General features: G+C 36.4%; 2 protein-coding genes across 3 annotated transcripts; one reads left to right on the forward strand and one right to left on the reverse strand.

Annotated features, from left to right (window-relative positions):
* Positions 1 to 4832: 4832 nt before the first annotated feature.
* Positions 4833 to 10555, forward strand: LOC113237728 (serine/threonine-protein phosphatase Pgam5, mitochondrial). 2 transcript variants are annotated; one of them, XM_026474309.1, is made up of 4 exons: positions 4833 to 5119; positions 5768 to 5946; positions 7430 to 7647; positions 10418 to 10555. In XM_026474309.1, the coding sequence occupies exons 1-4, from the start codon at positions 4947 to 4949 to the stop codon at positions 10553 to 10555; spliced, it is 708 nt and encodes a 235-aa protein (XP_026330094.1). In that variant the 5' UTR covers positions 4833 to 4946. The 2 variants fall into 2 exon arrangements, with proteins under 2 accessions (XP_026330094.1, XP_026330095.1); XM_026474310.1 differs by having other exon boundaries at positions 10421 to 10555.
* A 2885-nt stretch (positions 10556 to 13440) lies between these two features.
* Positions 13441 to 15132, reverse strand: LOC113237729. The gene has a single exon (XM_026474311.1). The coding sequence runs from the start codon at positions 15130 to 15132 to the stop codon at positions 13441 to 13443; it is 1692 nt and encodes a 563-aa protein (XP_026330096.1).
* Between the last annotated feature and the right edge of the window lie 212 nt (positions 15133 to 15344).

The following is a 15344-nucleotide window of genomic DNA, read 5'->3' on the forward strand; positions in this document are numbered from 1 at the left end:
CATGGCTCCAGTTACCGAGTCGTCAAAATTCTCCTATGTGTTTTTGTTATAATCTTTGTACTGACATCTAGTTACAGATTTTTGAATAACCTTCTCACTGCAGCCGATACCTTTACAGGTATCACAACTGACCGACGAAGTTTTTCTGTGTTCGATCTTTGTATTGATAATCGTAACAAATGTTTATGGTTATTTCACAAAAAAGTGTCAATGAGTAGGTACAATTTATTTAATATATTATTTTGCTAACGAGAGAAACTCTTCTTCCTGTCCTTATTCGACGCTAGGTGGGGTCGGCACAACATGTATTTTTCTTCCACTCTTCCATATCAGCCGTCATTTTTATACTCACACCTTTCTTATCCATGTCATCTTTCACACAATCCATCCATCTTTTCTTTGGCCTTCCTTTCCCCTTATATCCTTCCACATTCATACCTAACACTCTTCTTGTCACATGACATTCTTTTCTCCGCATGACATGTCCATACCACGCTAACCTATTACTCCTCATCTTTTCCGTCACTGGCGCCACTTTCAAACTCTCGTCACTCCATACATCCATCTTAACTAACTAAATGCCAACGAGAGAAACATCCTGTAAAATGAGAACACCACTCTTGCACTATTCGTTTATTCGTATTTTCCAAACCAAAAATCTACAACAGCCCCCGTAGCATGGATACGCATGATAGTCGTAACGCGCGCGGTAAAATTGAAATAAGCGCGCGCTAATGGATATCTAAATTAGATCTGATTGAGATTGGAAATACTTGTACCTGCTCAAAAAAATTCTAAATCAAGGCTTCTAAAGTAATTTTTGCTGATGTTAAGCTCTCTTACTAATTGTACTATTTGTAAATTAAAAATAATATTTCTATGTTCACAGTTGAGGATATGATCAAAGAAGTGGATTCTGATGGAGATGGACGTATCGATTTCCTTGGTGAGTGTTCATTACTGATATGCCATATTATGAGATTTCCAGGTAATTAAAATAACAAATCTACTAAATAAATGAAGAGTGAAAAGAGCAACTAGAAGACGAAGACAAGTTGTAATAAGTACTATAAGTTTTTATACCTAAGTGAAAAGATGCAGAATACATTACACTGTATCTTCATTTATAAAGATTTATAGTATTACAATCTCTATTCTTATTCAAGCCTCTCTCTTCACACTTTAAAATATCGAGAAAGCATTGACGAGACGATCTCAATGGGTTTGTGGAGGAAATCACCAAACACAGGGAGCAGAAAAATTATTTTGGGGAGATCTTTGCACAGAAATGGGACATAATAATTTAAAGAAAAAACAAAAAATCAAAAGTACTTAGATCAAGTGTTAGTAACTTACAAAATACAAAAAGACAAGAACATTAACAACATACAAAACAAATAAAACATTAAAATTCTAAAATAGTTGCATGCATCCAATGAGCGAAAATCCAGTGTGCGTACAATGTGCTCAGCGATGTTGCTATGAGAAAAAAGGTGGATGGCTTTTGAATAGTCTACGTAAACTGCATAGAACTTGACTATATTTAACGCATTTGACGGGCAATTCAACTTACGTGCTTAATCAGGATTACTATAAGAGATCATAATAGGTCCCCTGGTTGCAATGTATTACAACAAATCTCTCTGTATAGGTACGTCTCTGTGAATATATCCTCCAAACCTCAAAACCAAAATTTTCACCGCTTGGCGACCATAACACAATATTCCAGACTGCATTATGGACGACTAATGTGTCAAGCTAGCTGCAGAAGCAGACACATTTAGAAGAGGAACGAACCACTCCATTCTAAACTCTCTAGATAGTCAGTAGGTAGTAAGAAATTGATAAAATTCCAGAACGATTAGCAAGACAGATTGATTATTTTTATGCAGATTGATTGTTTGTTATTAAATGTCACAAAATCATTGAAATGAAAAAGCTTTTTTCATTTAGTTATATTACATTTTTTGCGTTTTTTTTTTTAAATACATAAAAGCAACAAGATCCGAAGCGTTAAAGAAGCGCGACAACCCCAGCAACACTCGGAAGGCGTTGTTAGATTGCACAAGATACAGATATTCATTTTCATTTTTACAGAGTTTGTGAGAGCTCTCGGAGAGCCAGAGGACGCATGTGATGATGAAGACGATGATGAAACAACAGACGGAACCGATATACCACTGTGCAGGCCAGTGGCGGCTACTTAAACTCTACCAGTTCAAGTGCTATTTTAACCTTACTCTTGCTTAACCTAGCGTAGTGACGATGTCAAATAATTACTATTATTGCCTACTACTATTAACGATTGTGACGTACCGCAAAAATAAATCACTGTGAATGAGACGTTGATGCAAGGAAAATATTTTACGAGAACGGTTGTAACAAAAAAAATGTAGAGTGCAACATCAGCATCTAATTCCGGCCATACACGGGCAGCTTGACGGAGCTAGTATCGACTGCTTCAAGCTGCGACCACATAGCAAGCTACAGTCGTCGACTACTCTCGTGCAGTACCCTCCACACGCGCTCGTCGTACGTCGTCTGAGCAAAAGCAGTAGTAGTGCTTCTTTCTCAAAATCCATGTTCCTACTCATTTGAATTAAATTGAAATTGTGACTTGTTGAGCAGTTGATACCAACTGCCGCAGTTGGTATCAACTACTCCAGCAATTATCAATGGCGGCCTCAAGCTGTTGATTATGACTGCAAGAGCGGTCCGTGTATGTTGATCATTAGCTAACTGCTCGAGCAGACCGTGTAGGCCACCCTAATAATCTATGAGTGCAACGGTACGTGTGTCATATCGGTTTCTCGTAACTAACGTCGTAAATAGCATACACAAACAGCACGCATCTGAGCTGTTCCCCAGAGGAAAAAAGGGCGGGTTTTTACAGTTATAGTTTTTAGACGAATTACGCTTTGAGTTTCTTAATTATTTTTTATCTTTTTGTGCTGACAGTTTTATAGCCAATGTTTAATAAATACAAATAATATATATAAAAAAAAGAAAAAAATGGCTGGTTGTAGTTGGCACATACACATTACGCTTTGCGTTTCATATTTATATTTATAATCGACTATTCATCAAAGGGAAAAAAAGTAACGGGTTTTTAGAGTTTTATAATTATTAGTATAAGTACATTAACTACTACGCTTTGAGTTTCTTAATTATTTTTTACATTTTTAAGCTGAAGGTTTCATAGTCAATGCTCAATAAATAAATAAATAGCTGTTCCTCAGAGGGAAATTATTATTTATAGAAAAAAATGGCGGGTTTTTGTAATTACAATTTTTACACAGATAATTTTTAGTTTAGAGTTCCATCATTATTTATTACCTTTTTAAACTGATGGCTCTTTATCCAATGCTCAATACAGAAATAATAATAATCCTCGCTTCCAACTATTTTTTTAATGAATAATATTTTTAAATATTTCATAAGGTAGACTAGACATTGAGTGGCGAATACTATCTAATAAGATCGTATATCCCAGATACAACAAAAACGTCAGATAGGTTTACGACTGTTAGTGATGAGAGGGGCGATTTAAACTTCAAAGGATTGGATAAGTCTTTCTTAACTTGTAATTGAATCAAACATTTCATTAAATTTTACACTTTAAGAAAGTTCATAGATAGTTAATAAAATTTAATAACTTCTTTATAGTATCATTACGTAGGTACTTATAGAATACATCAACGTTAATCTTGTAAATTATATAAATAAATACATTTTTTTCTTTAATGTATTATGGACCGTTTCTTGATAAAATAGTTGATACTCATTTATTGTATAATGATATGAAGAGTGAGATACGCAACGCATAATTTCCTAATTCGTGATTTTAAAACCGTTGTAAGTAACAGTTCATATTTTCTTATAATATAGAACATATCCTACTTATTGTACTCTTTTAATTAGGTATCTTTCTTCTTAAGATTTTTAATCTATATACTTTAATATCGATATTGTATAAAACATTTAACTACAGACCAATGTATGGAATAAACTTTATGGAATTACTGAGTAATTTTTATTATCTCTCATACCCACCTATTCAATGTAATTCCTGGATGTCCAATATTTGAACAAAGGAGATATGATAAATATTGTATTAAGAATTTTATCAAAGTAGTGGAGTAATTTCACAAAAATTAATTGAATATCATGGTAGTAAAACATCGTGATACTCAATAAACTTAGTATTAAGTATAATTTGATGTTTTTTTGTTCCCCGGCACAAGAAAAAGCAGTATGATAATATTTTGGATTTTTTGTTTTACGCGCCAAAACCATTGCTTTCCAACGTTTGATAGTAGTTTTCTACACGTTTTTCGATATCTTTTACTGAAAAAATCTTAAAGATTATTTTTGTCAGTGCTGTTTTATACATTTATTTGCGTTTTGTCTGAAATTATTGCTTTTTTTGTGAGAAACCATGGATTGAAGTTGGAGACGTCAGTGTTACTTAGTGGTGGACCATAATTACCTCGAGACTGTTTTAATGTTCAATGAACAATTAACTGGTTTTTATTGTAAAATAAATGTGAAAACGAGACCATGTCGTTTGTTCGTCAGTCAAAATTGTCCCCTAATCTGGCTGAAGTTGCCATAAGAGGAATTTGAAATTAAATCGCATACAAATGACGTACACACCTAACACAATTTTTGAGAAAAAATTAGTTATTGAGATAAGAATATAATATGTGTGTAATATTTTGTAATGTTACAACCTTAGACGTTATATCATGTGTGAAGAGGCTGTATGGAAGAACCTCTCTGCCTAGGCAAATAAATTGTGAAAAAAAAACTGTAACTTAATTTTAGGTTAGATCGAATAGACGGTCGTGTTGGACTAAACTGATGATTGGTGATTCTTTTTAACTTCATTTACCTAGTCTATAACACAGATAATCACATTGTGAATGTTTTGTTAGTTGGACGACATGGCTACGTTTTCTCGATTACGTAAATTAGCGTTAGTAAGTTTGGGTGCTATCGGCGGTGGACTGGCGTATTATCGTATGAATAAAGATGAACATGTTAGTACGTTCAACGTGCTTAACTCCTGGACGACGAATTACACTCCTTCCCAACCGTGGGAGAAGAATTGGGACCAGTAAGTTTATAACAATAATATTTTTGGTGCAGTAATGTTTGGAGGTTATATAGGCCTAGTTTACTTACAGTAGGCCATTGATAATCGGTATTTACATACATATTATGCATGATATATATATCGCATATTTAGGTAAGAGTATCTGGCATTTGTGTGTACCTGTATCTGTTTGTGTGTCTGAAATATTGTTCAGATGGTGGGAAAGAGGGCACTTTTAAAACGTAATTTGTTTTGCAATTTTGTAATAAGTTGTCTTTGTATCAGATAGACTTTAATGAACACTTTATTTTTATAAACTTTTTCCTTTCTCGTTTTTGAGAAAATTAAACCAAAACAATTTTCATTTACTAAGGGTACAGGATTTTTAAACACTTTGATGAATGTTTTTTATTGTAAATTGTTTTTAATGCTTGTTTCAGACAGATTAGACCATGGTCCAGTTTTCATAGTGTTTTTGTACAGTCAAGCCGTAATATTTTTTTTTACAAAAGCTAGTGAAATGATTTTGATACTATTTTTTACATGTCAGCTGATTCTAAGATACTTCATAATGTTTTACTTGCAGTTTCAACGTGTCCACCACATTTACTTAGGTGTACCTGTTTTATCATATTCTTCATTTAAATTACATTGTATTATAATTTTTAGCCGTGACCCTTGTTGCATAGTGGAACCTGTAAAATTGAGTAGTCCAGCGGAGCAGAACAGGTACAATTCAGAAATAGAAAAGGCAAAAGGAACGGCATGGAGGCACATATTCTTAATTCGGCACGGCCAATATAACGTCAATGGGGCAAGCGATAGGGAACAAAAACTAACTGATTTAGGTAATAATAAAATTGTTTCCATTTCTCTTTGAATCCTATTTGAATTATTTTAACCTTTTTGAGTTTGGTGTGTAAAGTAGTCTTACAATAAAAACCTGCATTGGAAAAACTTGCATTAGTTCTAAGTGTGTAGAATATACATACGCTACGTAATGGACTAGTATGAAACAAATTGGTTCAGCATGGTAATGAGTGATGTGGGATAGTCATGCTATGGTGTTTATTCAGCACACTGTAAGAGAAGCCTTGACACATTTGACACACTTGACACACGGTTTAAAACAAACATCAGAGAACTAGATAGAAGAAATATTTTTTATTTAAATATCGTCCTATTGTAGGTGCCCCAGCCACTGATAGAGTTGTCTTCTCACACCACTACCACAAACAGGAAGCTCTGATTGAGAAAAGAACAATCTTCTCAATTTGTTTTTTTATGAATTCAATTAACATAGTACAAGTAAACTTATAATACAAGCGATTTAAGTAATTATATTTGGTTTATCAACAGTGTATATAAAGGAAACATTTGCATGAAATATGTGGTAACTAAATGTAAAGCAAATAGTAGATTTCCCTGTAATATCTTAAAATATCTGAAGGTTGTCTGTTAATAATAGAACAAACTTTGACTGTACATAAGAATTTGAAATAATTGCGTGTAGGTTCATGACTTCATAATCACACAATCTGGCAGATGAAACTCCTCTGCATGCCCTAAGCCAATGCTGCGCCTAGATGCGCGTATGAAGCTCCAAGGGAAGACAGGCCACAGCAAGAGGACATCAAACATCCTTCAGTTCTTTAATGCTGTTGGACATAGTTCCAAATTGTAATTACTAGTGGTCACAATCATAGTTTAATAAGAGTAAGTAGGGCAACTCCTGCCTGTTCGACGCGTAAATGCCTACACTCGGCTTGGAGTGCTGGGTTGTTACAATTTATTTTAGTTGTACCTACAGGTTGTAAACATAATTTGAGAAACATATTAAGGTGTTCATCACAGTGTTGTTGTACTATATTGAAATAGCCTTTATTAAATGCAATACTTGTGTATTGATGTACCAAGCCAGCATCGCAGATTGGTGTATCGGTTAGGACTATGATTATGAAATGGCAACGAAATTCTGAACAAATCCGAATTTGAGGAATTTTTACGAACACAACAATAAACAGATCTGCTATTTGATGTCAACTTTTCAACATCAATCGACCGCTTCAATTCTATAATTATTGGCGCGTGAGACGACCCGCGCTATGCTACGCGAGTGCATCGCGAAATCATGCGAATGTGTGCGTCCATACAAGGCACGCAGCGTGCGTGCATACATACAAGCCGCGCTGCTACGTTTGTATAGAGTTACCATACTTGTCTTATTATTATATATGTCACAAAAGTTCAGATGTGTTGAGTGATGAAGGGCTGTGTCAACCCTAAATGAAGCCACCCTAATAATAATAATAATAATAACCACAATTACAGGCAGACACCAAGCAGAAGAGACAGGCAAAAGGTTGGCATCTCTTGGTATAAAATTCGATCTCCTAGTACGATCAACAATGATGCGGGCACAGGAGACAGGAGGAATAATAAGTGAGCAACTTGATTGCAATATCCCAATACATGACTGTCAATTAATTGAAGAAGGTGCACCGATACCGCCAGAGCCACCAGTGGGACATTGGAAACCTGAACCAAAAGTAAATTTTAACATTTTCTTCTTTTTCTTTAATAACTATTGTGAGGCACAAGTACACAAAACAAAGTTATTATTTATATTAAAAATATGATGCAATAAACAATAATAACCCTTATCAGCTGAATATACAGCATTGGCCCAAAGTATTGAGCACCTTAAGGATTGTGAATGTGTGCAATCAGAATTGCAGAAAACAGATCCTATTGTTTAGGGATTTTATTTTTTGTCATTTAAAAGGTTTAAGAACAATGACCGCAAACTGCAACTAGTTACTAACGGTGCTAACATTTTGTCGTTTTACCATTTTTATATTAGTTCTTAGTTCGCTACTATCGCTCATTCTGTACACATCCAGTGATATAAATGCGTTTGAATGGTGTTTTGATTACATTTAGTAATATTATATAGATTATAAGGGTTTCGTGGTTATTCATTAAATGATTATCACTAATTTCAGGTTTCTTATCCAATATGACTTTTTTTTATTTTCTTGATATTTCGGGACGTTTGCACGCTCCATGGTCACGGGTTGATTGGACGGCGATAGATGGCAGCTTTAAGAGCAGACATATCTGTCTACCCTCTTGCGCTGTCGACGACTACTACCTTCATCGTCGATATGTTGTGGCGTTACCATTGTCACTCACTTTTTTCACACAAACCACACTCACTGTACCCACACGCGAAACTGAACTCGAGGTGTTTTTTGTTTTTATTACTGCAAGCACTAAGGACTGGAGTCCATGCACTGAACAGTTTAAAACCATCACCACGGCCGTACCAACCGTAGTGTAGTGACGTTTTGTCGACAGTACCTGGAAAATAAAAAGAAACCATACCGTGGTTAGAAACCTGAAATTAGTGATAACCATTTAGTAATATTGTTGCAATATCCCTTACAGAAATTTATTTAGTGAAAAACAACGTACGTAGATACCGCTTCTGGGGATCTAATCTCGTTCTCGTTCGACATTCCATCCGTAACAATACTGTCAAAATAAATGATATTACTGATTCCAAAATAAGTAGCTAAAGCACGTTGTAATAAAGTAGTAAAGTGTGTTATGAAAATCGAAAACAACAACTGTACCACATATACCCAGACCCGAGACAATATAGAAACGTTAGATTTCTGCTCTGACCCGGCCGGGGATCGAACCCGGGACTTCAGAGATCGCGACACCCGGTTAACCGGACTCTTGTTATTAGGGTCGAACTGTAAGTTAATGAGAGAGTTTATTAAAACGTAAAAAAAAATACTTCAGACCTCGCTGTTGAGTTGTCAACCGAAATTATGTGATCAATTTCTGCTTATACCACTTGAAGTATATGTCTGTTATAGTTGCGTGTAACTTATAAATAATGTAAGTAATCATAAGTTCCTGTCTTAAAATTGTTAAATCTTGCAGTGCCCCAAGGGCGCGTTGCTATTATCTCTCGACGCCAGATAGTTTTGAAGTTTAAAGTGTCGTGGCTTGTATATTTAAATGAAGTTGTTCACTTATAGTAAAACACGATTAATTGTCCTTCACGACTTTTTTGACGTTACGACGACAAACTGTCGTGATAATGGGAAGAGCGAGAACGACAGTTGTCTGACGATAAATAAAACGTAATTATAAAAATGTGATGACAGATAATCGTACCAAACGATTCTGTTGTGCAAACGACAAGGCGGCTACCGTGAACCGATAAATTGTCCTCACGATTTAGTGACACTACAGTCATTCCACGATAAAATACACGTCAACGACACAGTCACGACAGATAGTCGTGATATGGAAGGAAACAGGTTAGACGCGACAGTCGTCTAGCGATAAATAACACATTAAGACATAATGGGAACGCGCCCTAACGGGGTCTATATGACCACATGTAAAGTTAGGCCTTTTATAACATACGGTGGCAATGAATAAATGAACGATTCTTCAGGAAGCTGACCAGGGACCCAGAACTCTTGGTAGTTGCAAAATGTTTTTCTTCTCATATACATCTATGTGTTCAGTGGTAACGGGTGAGCTTACTCGGCAACGATTGCATAAAATACTATTAAAATACTTATTTAGGAAATGAAACTTCTTTTTTTTTACTGCGTCTGTCAGCCGTGACCACGAGACCTGTGAAGGGCCGTTGGTTTGTTTGAAAAAACAAATATACGCGATGTAGATCTGAATAAAATAGTCCAATTTCCTATGTGTAACAATTGTGAAAACCTAAGAACTAGATATTCTGTTACTTGTAGAAAGTCGTGAGTGTCTGGGAGAATCTACCATACGTGCACTGGGTGTAGATTCCAAAATAACATCTGTTTAAATGCTCAAATTACCATTATGCTTGTGTCTCACAGTACTTCATTTTTATAAATTGCGTTATAGAAGAGTTAGTATCACCTGCCCATTCATTCTACCATACGTTTTTATTTTGTATTCAAAATATAGTAAACCATAATTTTAACATACATTATTTTTATATTGTATTTGTATTGAACTTAAATTTTCCTTATTATTATTGGTACTTGATCTATCTTTTTAGTTTTGTTTTTTGTAAAATTTTTGCTTTTACCATTCTACTATAATTATTATTGTAATAATTGTAAATTCTAGATTTTTTATTTATTTATTTTATGAAAAACTGGACGTGAGTGTTAGAACTACTTTATGTATGTACTTGTTTTTTCCTTGTTTATCTATCTTTTTTTTCTTTTTATTCTTGTTTTTATACCAAATGGACAGTGGTGACTAACTCGTAATTATTGTTGTTGGCAAGTGTAGCAGTTCTTCCAGGAGGGCGCCCGCATCGAAGCTGGTTTCAGGCGCTATTTCTACCGCGCATCCAAGGAACAGAAGGACGACAGCTTCACCTTACTCGTTTGTCACGCTAATGTCATCCGATATTTTGTTTGCAAGTAAGTGTTTTTTATGGTATACAGACAGACAGATAATATCAGACAATATCATTGGATGATATAATGAGACTGATAGAAGATATTCACAGTATCATATATCGCCCTCAGTAATAAAGTGCAATCATTTTTGGGAAACTGGCTAGATATGTTTGAAAAAAATTAAAATATGACAAAACTTCATTTATAGTCTATTTGTTTAGGTACTTAAACAAATGTAAATAATCTTGAGAAGTCTATTTAATGGAATATATGTACATTTATGAAATGATTTTTACTTACCTTCAAATACAAATACTTACCTTCATGTGAAATTGCATGCCTATTTTTATACTGAGGGCCAATACTGAGGTACCCTCTTTCCAACAAAAAAGAATCAGTAAAATTGGTTCACAAATGCCATGACGGAGTTATTGCGTAACATTCATTAAAAAAACATTCGAATTAAAAACCTCTTCCTTTTTTTGAAGTCGGTTAAAAAAGTGATATGTCTGGTGTGTGGAGGGTCCTACTCAAGGCACCTGAACTGCTTCAGGAATCTCAGCGTCTGCGTCCTCTAAGTCTTGCAGCAGCAAGAAGACGCTGAAGATTTCGGATAGCGACCTCGGTACTCCAAGATGCGAAAGAATCGATATATTACCCAATAACTTTATTTATAGTACCCAAAAACTTTACTGTTACGTATCCTCCCGTCCCTCCAGCCGCTTAGGGAACTGGAGAGACGACGTTTTTCCCATTTTCGACGTTTTTAGACGTTTATTTTGCCACCAACGACGACATTTGGTGGTGGACTTTAGAGTCGACGGCTTAGCGGTGGCATCCGTTAGTTGTGCAATGCGCAACGGGAAGTGACCGTGCCTACAAATTCGGTACCTATCTGGAAAGTAGGAGGGCACTGTACGTGCAACCGGGGCGCATCACCCGAGCCACTAGCCTCTTGAGAACCGGATGAAGTCAGTGACAAAGGTCTGTGGCAACCTTGTACACTGGCTGATCTGGCGTCAGAAACAAGATTCTGCACGCACAGTTTATAGTGCCCTTCTCGTATACCCTAAGGGTCGGTTGGGAGGGTCACTATAATTAAAAATAATGTAGAAAGATTTGGAGCTGTTACATGTAGTTGTTACTTTTCGATTGAGGCTGTGATATAGACAGTTTAAATTATAATGAAGTGTCCTTATTATCCCAAATGCCCGTCTTGGGACATAAGTTCTTAAGTGTCCTGTACCCATAATTGCGGTCTCTTAGCTACCCTTCAATCCGGAACACAGCCATGTCGCTTAATTGGCATTTGGGATCAAGTTTATATATACGTGTCCAAAATCCTGATTTTTATTGCACCAAAAAAACAAACAACAAGAAAAAATCTGTGAACAAAAGTGAGCAAAGGTGGACTTATCTCTAAAAGAGATCTCTTCCAGTCAACCTATGGTGGTGAGAGCGTAAGTTGTAAGCGGGCAACAGCGTGCAAGATAGAGAGGGTGAAATACTATAAACTATCGAAATAATTTGTATAAATACCGATACACACATAAGTATTATAAATAAATACAATAAATAACGTATAATAAATAGCATCATCATAATATATATAGATATATATAAATATATAATAATAAAAAAATAATAATAATTAAGAAACAATAAGATGATTACGAAGAAAGTTCTGCAAGAAAGTGCGCTTTCAAACTTTTCTTGAAAGAAGCAATCGACGGGCTCGCCTGGATGTGGGAAGGGAGTTTATTCCACAACTGCACTGCACGACAAGAAAAGGAGTTAAAAAAGAAATTAGTATTGCAGCTGGGTTGAACGAGCGTCTTAGTGATGCAGGGACGTCTAGAGCGGGTGGGAGGGGGCAGCAGCTGGAACCGGGAACGAAGGTAGGGTGGGGAGTTAGGGTCGCGAAGTATATTATAAATAGTGGACAGGATATGCACATCACGGCGAAGACGAATTGGGAGCCAATTTAACCGAGCACGAAATTCGGAAACATGATCATATTTACGGAGACCGAAAATAAACCGAATAGCCAGGTTTTGTAAGCGCTCTAATTTATTTAAAAGCTCCACGGTCACATCTAAATAACAAACGTCGGCATAGTCAAGTATGGGGAGAAGAAGAGTTTGCGCTAGCATAATTTTAGTATGAAAAGGGAGAAAATATTGGAGTCGTTTGAGGGAGTGAAATGAGTGGTGCATACGCCTGCTGACCTCATTAACATGAGAGGTCCAAGACAAGGTACAATCCATTATTATGCCTAGATTTTTGGCTTTGTCAGTATATGCAATGGACGTTCCATCATAGACCAACGCAGGTACTAAGGACCAATCAAGCTTGCATCTTATTCTGCTACTACCAACAATCATGGCCTGCGACTTAGCAGGATTAATTAAGAGGCCAAACGACTTAGCCCATGACTGGATAGCCAACAAATCGAAATTCAGTGCCGAAATTGCCTCAGAGACCTCACCTACCTTAAAGTTACGATAGAGTTGAAGATCGTCAGCATACAGATGGAAGGGAGAAGAAATTACGCGGGAAATATTATTAATAAAAATTGAAAAGAGTAAGGGAGAAAGTACGCCGCCTTGAGGTACACCAGCAGTTAAATTAGACCAGGATGACGAGCCATCATTAGTTTTCACACACTGCTGGCGACCAAAGAGATAAGAAGAGAACCAACTAAGGACAGTAGAGGAGATATTAACAGCCTGAAGAGTACCCATGAGAATGTCCAAATCAACGGAGTTAAATGCACTACTAAAATCCAACAAAGCAATAGCAGTGAGCTTCGTTTCATCCATAGCATGACGTATGTCTTCAGTAATGTTCAGTAAAGCACTAACAGTACTATGAGATGGACGAAAGCCAGACTGATATGGACATAAAAGGTTATGGGAGATGAGGTGAGAATAAAGTGTCAATGGACTCAAGAGCTTTAGAGAGGATAGGAAGAATAGAAATAGGACGGTATTGTGAAAGTGATGTAGGATTTGGGATTTTAGGGAGAGGTATAACAAAAGCCTTTTTCCATTGTGCTGGAAAAACATTGCGCGAGAGAGAATAATTTATGATATGAGTAACAACAGGTGCAATGTCCTCCAACACAGGTAGAATCATGTCGAGGCTCAAATTGTCACTGCCGATGGCTTTGGTGGAGATTGAGCGGACACATTTCATTACAGTTTCTTCTGAGACCATGTTAAAAGTAAAAGGGGGACAAACAGGTGGAACAAGATTAGAAAGAGAAGAAAGGGTACTGGATTTAGTAAGATGGTTAAGAATGACAGGGGGAGTCGAAAAATGAGAATTTAGGGCATTGAGATCCACGTTGCTTTGACAAACATCCATGGACTCGCCCACGCCAATAGAATGCAAAAATTTCCAGACCTGAGCCTGAGAAAGATTTTGAATGGTGGAATGAATATAACGGCGTTTAGCATCCCTACACATTCTGTTGCAGAGATTTCGTAACTTCTTATAGGCTTCGAGGTTTAATAGAGAGGGCTCACGTTTTAGACGGCACTTGGCTCTATCACGCTTCACCATAACCCTTCTAATCTCAGGCGAAAGCCAAGGAGCTGGTGCGTGTCTGACACGTACTGGACGTACTGGTGCATGAGAGTCATAAATTTTTACAAGTTCAGTATTAAGAATATCAACCTTAACGTCAATACTGTCAGACGAAAAAAGCAAAGACCAGTCAACCCGACCAATATCCTCTCTCAAACGAACAAGATCCATATGCTTAAAATTGCGCAATAGACGGACCTTTCCTTTAACTTTAGGTGGACGCACTCTGTAAGAGAGAAAAATTAAATCGTGATGTGAAAAAGGAGCATCCATCTGCCCATGCGAAAGGACCAGCTTAGGGTGAGAAACAATCATTAAGTCAATCAGGGAAGGTCTGCTGTTAGGGAAGTAATGGGTCGGTTTCAATGTCGTCAGCACTTGGAGATCAAGCGCAGACGTCAAAGCTAATAACTTATCCGAACGGTAGTTATTCTTGAGAATACAAGTATTTAGGTCGCCCATAAGAACAACATGATCAAAAAGGGGAACCAAGTCTACAAGAGTACCTTCCAAGGTGTTAAAGTAGTCTGTTTTGTCATTTGGGCTATATAAAACACCAAGCAGAATTTTTTTATGGTGGACTACTACTGAAAGAAACAGATATTCCAAAGATCCAGTATACTGTGACTGAGAACTGCAAACAACGTCAGCAGGAATGTGGCTACGTAGGTAAACACCAACACCACCACCCCCGCAGCCCGTACGGTCATTGCGAAAGAGTTTGTAGCCTGGAATGGAACAGCTAGTCGAAGGTAATGAAGGCTTCAGCCAAGTTTCCGATACGAGAATACTATCAACTACGCCGGCGCTAAAAGATGTGAGAAGATCGTTGTAGTGAGCGGGAATGCTCTGCGCGTTGATGTGCACTAGGGAAAGAAATTTGGAGTTATTGCTAAATATATTAGAAAGCTTATCTTCAAGAGGATCAGAGTCAGAAAGACTAGAATTAAGACTTTGCGCACTTTCGTAATCATCGGAAGAGCAAGAAAAATATTCATCTTCTACAATCATTGAAAAATAGATATGTAAACTTAATAAATACGTAAAATACGAAAATATTATATAGATATAAAACAAACAAACAAAAAATATTTAAAATAAAAAAATTAATAAATTAAATTAGCCAAAAGAACTCACTGCCTAGGTTGACATGTTGAGCAACTCCAAACTTACAAAAAAAAAAAAAGAAAACTTAAAAATTAAAAATGTGACAGTATAATTAC

This window comes from Hyposmocoma kahamanoa, unplaced genomic scaffold, assembly GCF_003589595.1.
Source record: "Hyposmocoma kahamanoa isolate Upper Pololo Valley unplaced genomic scaffold, ASM358959v1 93763, whole genome shotgun sequence".
Lineage (NCBI taxonomy): Eukaryota > Metazoa > Arthropoda > Insecta > Lepidoptera > Cosmopterigidae > Hyposmocoma > Hyposmocoma kahamanoa.

Excerpts from the sequence above, each read along its gene's own strand:
- LOC113237728 (XM_026474309.1), top strand. The coding sequence starts at position 4,947 with ATGGCTACGTTTTCTCGATTACGTAAATTAGCGTTAGTAAGTTTGGGT. Across the intron at positions 5,120-5,767 it reads TGGGAGAAGAATTGGGACCA|CCGTGACCCTTGTTGCATAG; the intron begins GTAAGTTTATAA and ends TATAATTTTTAG. Across the intron at positions 5,947-7,429 it reads ACAAAAACTAACTGATTTAG|GCAGACACCAAGCAGAAGAG; the intron begins GTAATAATAAAA and ends CCACAATTACAG.
- LOC113237729 (XM_026474311.1), bottom strand. The coding sequence starts at position 15,132 with ATGATTGTAGAAGATGAATATTTTTCTTGCTCTTCCGATGATTACGAA.